The following is a 7,317-nucleotide window of genomic DNA, read 5'->3' as shown; positions in this document are numbered from 1 at the left end:
GCAACTCTTAATAGTAGATGTAATCAGTATTAATATTAGTATTATTAGTATTAACATGATTAATAATTGTAGTAGTAAAAGATTAATTAATAAATAAAATAGTAATAGGAACCATTTCTATATGTAAATATTATTACTACTTTAGATCATTCGTAAGCATCGTTTTTAATAGTTAATGTGGCATCTTTATTGTGTAGTAATACAAAATATGCTGTTGCTATGTCAATAAATAATAACTCAGCTGTTGCCTAGTCTCCTTTAGTACTTATTTTATAATTATCATAAATATTTATATTATTATTGTAATTTCATGAGAATCACCATCACTGTAAAAATGCCAACCTCTGTCTGTCTGTCTGTCCATCATCGCTTAAATTAATACAACATACATTCCTTATATAAAGAAGAATTTATTTGCAGAAATTTCTTATCTTTTTGAAGAAACAAAAATATATATATAAATTTGTAATATAAATCTGTATATCTAAAACTGAACATAACCTTAGACAGGACTTCCAAAGCCCTATCCAAAGGTTTCTTATATATATATATATAAACATATTGTACAAAATGACACACAATAATGCTCCAAGAGCTCTTGGACCAGCAAGGCTCAGGGCAACAAGAAAAATACAAGGCCATCAAGTTAAATATAAATGGGATCTTCTTATAAAAGGATTATGTACATTTGGTCTCCTTCAATTTGTGTTTGCTTAAAATGAGATGTCCATGCATGGTGTCCATTAATCCTCACGGCCTATCAGTAGGGTCATGATGCCATGGAGCCACACAGGCGACTTGTAGCCACCACCTCCTTAAGGTCATTTTCAGGTTTTCCAGACACCATAAAGGGCCACGTCTGTCAGAAAAAGAGAAAACCCAAAATCAGCACATAGTACATCATCCCTTTAAACTAAACCTCTTTATACAAATACCACTATATGGACTAGGCTGAAAAAATATCTCCTATAATCCCACAATCTGCAGACTGAAGTGATAGTGAGATTTGTAACATTATTATGTTTGGGTTCAATAAGAAAGTATTACGTATGGTTATACATATTTAGTTTTAGCTAAACTATAATGACCAAGATCAAAGCCTTTATCTACCCAAGATATATTTTTTTATCATTCTCCCTACATTATCAGTTGTGCTTTTCTGCTTTTTCCTCTATGGTTTGATTTGGCTGAGATTTAACAAAAAAGGATACATAAATAACGGTATTATTTTACCATCTACAGCAAAGATATTGCAAAAAGAAATAAATAATAATAATAAATATTTCTAATACTACTACTGCTATTGCTAATAATAATAACAACAACAACAATAATGATGATAATAATAATAAATATTACTAATACTACTACTGCTATTGCTAATAATAATAACAAAAACAATAATGATAATAATAATAAATATTACTAATACTACTACTGCTATTGCTAATAATAATAACAACAATAATGATAATAATACATATTACTAATACTACTACTGCTATTGCTAATAATAACAACAATAATGATAATAATAATCATCATGAAGTTGCAGCAGTGAAAATAATTACTTTTACTCCTTATGACAATAATGCACGATTACTAGTATATCAAGTACAACATCAATACCAATAGTAGTAAATATAATAATAATGATAGATCATTCTACTACTTTTTCTAATAAGATAAACAATAATGCACAATTATATATACCACGTACAGCAACCATACTCCTAGTAGTAGCAGTTATAATAATAACAATAAATGCATTACTTACTACTATATAATTACTACTAATAAGAATGATGGTAAAGTGCAATTACTTAATTTTAACAGTAATCACTAATGATAAATATAATTATTCTATAACAATATATAACTAGCATTTTTTTTATATTCCTATAATCCTTATTTGGGTTATTTTTTTATTTTTTTTTTATTTTTTGCTGTTATTCCTAAATTTCACCATCTCTGTAAGTTTTCATACCAAGCTTTACCACTCATTTCTGTTTCATAAACATCCTGTACTGTGAATATGTATTCTTTGGTAAGAAAAAAAAATTCACAAGCACAGAAACATTCCTACCTTAAGGAATCCCCACAGCTCCATTATTTACAGCTACAGTGGAAGAGATAAGGCTAAAATATGGGAAGACAGAAGTCTCTTCTAGCAGTAGGTGGTAACCTCATGTCTGTGAGTGTAAGCTACATTGTATCTTATAGAAAGATTTACAGTGTTCGAATATTTAATAGATCAGAACCCAAACAAGAGCAGCATCTAGATAGATAGATAGATAGATAGATAGATAGATAGATAGATATTAACTATTTAGATGCATGAATACTGTAGAAAAAATAAAAAATAAAGTATATATTTTAAGTAATGGCTAATATATTAATTGGAACAAACCGACTTTAGTAGAGCTGTTCTTACCAGGTTAACAGGATGAATGTATCCATTTTCATATTTGTCATTGGCTAAGATCTGCCTCAGGTGAGCTATGTAGCTTGATGCCAGCCTCAGGGTATCTAGCTTGGAAAGTTTAGTGTCGGGGGGCACCCAGGGTAGGGTGGTCTTGAGCCTGGAAAAGGCTTTGCTGAGCACCCTCATCCTGGCCCTTTCCCTGGCATTGGCCGCATTCCTCTGGACCTGCTTGCCTTCATGATTTACCCCAGTGAGAGGACTTTTCTTGCGTGGGGTTTTCTTCCTCTTCCCTGTAGTCCCTCTGCCTTTTTTAGGAGAATCATTGTCACAAGTGGAGCTTTCCTCATTGCTGTCATTTGAAATCCCAAAGTCCTTGCTAGAATCCAGTTTCATGGCATCACAGCCCAACATGTCCACCTCTTGGAAGTCCTCCACATCACTCAGAGAGCCAGTAGACATGGCTGCCTCTTCTTCTCCCTATGGTCCAGGTGTGAATGGATGCAGGATGAGAAGATGGGGATGAGTCTGGTTATAGCAGCCTGCAGGGGACACGCCTGTCCCAGTGTTTGTCTTAGGAGGAGAGCAGTGGAATTTCGTGTGGACAGTAGTCATTTATTTATGGGATGGAGGGCGGGCAGAGGCTGGGCTTTATGATACCAGGGAGGAGGAGGAGGAGGAGGAGGACCACATAGTCTTCTCTTCTTCTCCTGCCAGCCCACGGATTCCTCCCTGCGCTCATCACTATCTTACAGGGATCATGGAAATTCACTAATAATAGGCTTATTATATATAACAATGTATACTTTATTATGACTTAATATATGATCTTGTGTAAATCACCTGCAAATAGATAGCTGTTTTAAACTAAAAACTAATTTAAGTAGCCAGTGGAATATTATTGTTTTCTTGTAAAAGCACTAGTATAGATGGTTTACTGCAACCTTTAGTTATATTGTATCAAACATCCATACTGTCATGTACTGTCAGTACAAGGTGCCCTCAAGTGAACTGCACTGTGAAATATCCCCCAGTGTCTCCTAGGTGCCCTAGGTCAGAGGTCATGTAACCTCATTACTAGGTGACTAGGGCAAAAACAACTGACTCTGCGGAGGATCCCTCTTATATTGTAGTGAGACTGAGAACAGGAAACACTATCAGAGAGGTGTGCTGAGGATATGTGTGTGTGTGTGTGTGTGTATATATATATATATATATATATATATATATATATATATAGTAAATTTGAGTAGCTGTATTAGTCCAGTGATGGACAATAAAATTTTTTTTTTGATTTGCATCTCTCCTTCTCTCTCTCTCTCTCTCTCTCTCTCTGTCGCTCTCTCTCTCTATCCCTCTCTCTCTCTATCCCTCTCTCTATCCCCCTCTCTCTCTTTCTCTATCCCCCTCTCTCTCTATTCCTCTCTCTCTCTATTCCTCTCTCTCTATCCCTCTCTCTATCCCTCTCTCTCTCTATTCCTCTCTCTATTCCTCTCTCTCTCTATCCCTCTCTATCCCTCTCTCTCTATTCCTCTCTCTCTATTCCTCTCTCTCTCTATTCCTCTCTCTCTATCCCTCTCTCTCTTTCCCTCTCTCTCTATTCCTCTCTCTCTATCTCTATCCCTCTCTCTCTTTCCCTCTCTCTCCATTCCTCTCTCTCTATCCCCCCCTCTCTCTCTCTCTCTCTCTCTCTCTCTCTCTCTCTCTCTCTCTCTCTCTCTCTCTCTCTCTCTCTCTCTCTCTCTCTCTCTCTCTCTCTCCTCTCTCCTCTCTCTCTCCTCTCCCTACATATATATGTCTCATTCTATCAAAATGTTAATTTGATAAATAAAGGTAAGGTAACTCAACACTGAAGGGGACACGTTATAAATCTGCAAAATAAAATTATGTAAGATTATGTCTCTTTATAAATATGAATGTGATTTTATGAGGTATATGTTCATTGGACTAATTATTTCTTACGTTCTTATGTTATGTACATAAGAAATGATAACAAAGTGAAGTATCATTTGGACGTTATTATGATATGATTAAAGTATAGGCAATAAATGGGAAGAAATCCTATTTAATAACCAGGATGTACTCCACATTTCATGTATATCCTATAATGAATATGTGTTCACTGTGAGTAATGCAGGTAATAGAGCATAGATTTCTCTTCAATCTCTCTTGTTTGTGTAAAGTAGTTTAAAGCCCAGGAGACAAAAGAGGAAACTCCATGTTCGGATCAGTGTTGGTAGGTAACAGAAGGTAACTCTCTATACAGGAGATTGTGGTCACTTGTTCCTCTAGACCTGAGATCCTCAACCAATGGCCCTCCAGCTGTTGCAAAACTACAACCCCTAGCATGGGCATTCAGGAATTGTAGTGTTGCAACAGCTGTTGAGCCACAGATTGAGAATCATTGCTCTAGACCAGTGTTTCCCAACCAGGGTGCCTCCACCTGTTTCAAATCTACAACTCCCAGCATGCCCGGACAGCCAAAGGCTGTCCGGGCATGCTGGGAGTTGTAGTTTTGTAACAGCTGAAGGCACCTTGGTTGGGAAACACTGCTCTAGAAACATACACAGATGGCTTTATAAACACATCCACATTGTAATAGAATCATAGATATAGAAAGCATCAGATAGATAGAGAGAGAGAGAGATGGATAGATAGATAGATAGATAGATAAATAAATAGATAGGTAGATAGATAGATAGATAGATAGATAGAGAGAGATAGATGGATAGATAGATAGAGAGATAGATGGATAGAGAGATAGATGGATAGAGAGATAGATAGAGAGATAGATGGATAGGTAGATAGATAGATATGAGCTAAATAGATATACATATGAGATAGATAGATATGAGATAGATAGATAGGAGATAGATAGATATGAGAAACATAGATAGGAGATAGATAGATATGAGATAGATAGATAAATAGATAGATATGAGATGGATAGATAAATAGATAGATATGAGATAGATAGATAGATATAGATATGAGATAGATAGATAGATATGAGATAGATAGAGAGATAGATGGATAGAGAGATAGATGGATAGATAGATAGGTAGATGGATAGGTAGATAGATAGATATGAGATAGATAGATATGAGATAGATAGATAGACAGATAGGAGATAGATAGGTAGATAGATAGATATGAGAAACATAGATAGGAGATAGATAGATAGATATGAGATAGATAGATAGATAGATAGATATGAGATAGATAGATAGATATATATGAGATAGATAGATATGAGATAGATATATAGATAGATAGATAGGAGATAGATAGATATGAGCTAGATAGATATGATATGATATAGATAGATATGATATAGATAGATAGATAGATATGAGATAGATATGAGATAGATGATAGATAGATATGAGACAGATAGATATGAGATAGATAGATATGATAGATAGATAGATAGATAGATAGATAGATAGATATGAGATAGATAGGAGATGATAGATAGATAGATAGATAGATGGATAGATAGATAGGAGATAAATAAATAGATAGATAGATAGATAGATAGATATGAGATAGATAGATACCTCACATTTATTAGATAATGGTTAAAAAGTTTTCCTAGTGAGAAGCATTTGACACCACTCCAAGAGAGTAAACAGGATTCTGTCAAAATATTTTACTAGCTATTATTAGGATTTGAATAGTAAATATTTTTACTTACAGTTTGTTAGTTTGTGAGGAACACAAAACATTGTAGAGTTGCTGTATATTTGGTCACATATGCTTCCAGGATGCTTATGGACTAATGGGGATGTAATGCAGAGATGTATAACACTGATGATAGGTAATGCTGTTGGCTTTACTGATCATGGTGTTACCCAGTATGCTCAGATCTGCTCCATAAAGCTGAGGGTATTATACCGGACATTCCTATGAATTCCTCTGTAAGTGTTAATATATCTCCAGTGAAGGAACCCATAGCAAGGTAAACAGATAAGTCTTGTGATTCCAGTCCCTCTGCTTAAACCCAGCAAATAGTTGGGGCAAGATACAGTCCTGTGTGGTTTAGTCTATTTTACATTCACTTACATTCACTACAGATGTAAAATAATCAGAATTTCCCCATTGTCCTTTTTCCTGCAGTCAGCATTGAGGAGCCTTATCCAATTTCTTCTAACTTGTTGGAATTGTTCTCAGTTACTTTGGGATTGTTACTGGTTTACAATACCTTGTACTTTCTTTTACTATCTAAACTCATTCCTCATACGAGGAACATTGTGTTATGTATTTTCTTGGCTTTTTAGATTGGGACTAGTTTTGCTTCAACTCATTCAGATTGTAATATTACTTTAAGTATGTGCATACAGGGAACATAACAGCAAACCCTCACAGCCATCTCTGACTGGCATCCCCTTCACATGATTCTGCTCCATTGCCCCAGTATTAGAAATATATGATTTTTAAAGCTTTCCTGAAGAATTAGCCTTTATCTGCCTCAGGATCTGTCAACTAAATGTGACTGTACACATAAGCAGGCTTATTTACCATTAGGCTCCCATGAGCCTGTGCCTAGGACAGCAGTGTTTGGGGGGGGGGGGGGGGGGGTCTGGGAGAATGTTGGCAGCAATAAAAAAATAATAATAATAATAATAATAAATAAAAACAACAAAGATAAATGTTTTTGATGTAGCTGCTTCCATGTTGTGGCCTAGAGAAAAAAAGACAATATATTCCTCCTTTGGGTTAGTCAACATGGATCAGAACTTCTGCAAAATTGACCGGCATATTTTCAGCTGCAGCTTCTTTATTATGTTGTGGATTAGTGGTTGATTTCACCATGTTCTGTGTACAGGGGGTGAGCTCTACGGTGAATCCGCAACAACTGCAGCATGTAGCGCATACTTTTTTTTCTGACTTTT

General features: G+C 35.2%; 1 protein-coding gene across 1 annotated transcript; it reads right to left on the bottom strand.

The window, feature by feature from the left end:
- Nucleotides 1–420: 420 nt before the first annotated feature.
- Nucleotides 421–3,027, bottom strand: TCF21 (transcription factor 21). Its single transcript, XM_056566585.1, has 2 exons — nucleotides 2,435–3,027; nucleotides 421–859 (listed from the first exon to the last, which is right to left on the bottom strand). The coding sequence occupies exons 1-2, from the start codon at nucleotides 2,882–2,884 to the stop codon at nucleotides 770–772; spliced, it is 540 nt and encodes a 179-aa protein (XP_056422560.1). The 5' UTR covers nucleotides 2,885–3,027; the 3' UTR covers nucleotides 421–769.
- Between the last annotated feature and the right edge of the window lie 4,290 nt (nucleotides 3,028–7,317).

Source organism: Hyla sarda, chromosome 3 (genome assembly GCF_029499605.1).
Source record: "Hyla sarda isolate aHylSar1 chromosome 3, aHylSar1.hap1, whole genome shotgun sequence".
NCBI lineage: Eukaryota > Metazoa > Chordata > Amphibia > Anura > Hylidae > Hyla > Hyla sarda.
Note: the sequence above shows the minus strand (reverse complement) of the source record. Positions and strands in the feature narration are given on the sequence as shown.

Coding starts and splice junctions, on each gene's coding strand:
- TCF21 (XM_056566585.1), bottom strand. CDS start 2,884: ATGTCTACTGGCTCTCTGAGTGATGTGGAGGACTTCCAAGAGGTGGAC. Junction 860..2,434: donor ACATTCATCCTGTTAACCTG/GTAAGAACAGCT, acceptor TTTTTCTGACAG/ACGTGGCCCTTTATGGTGTC.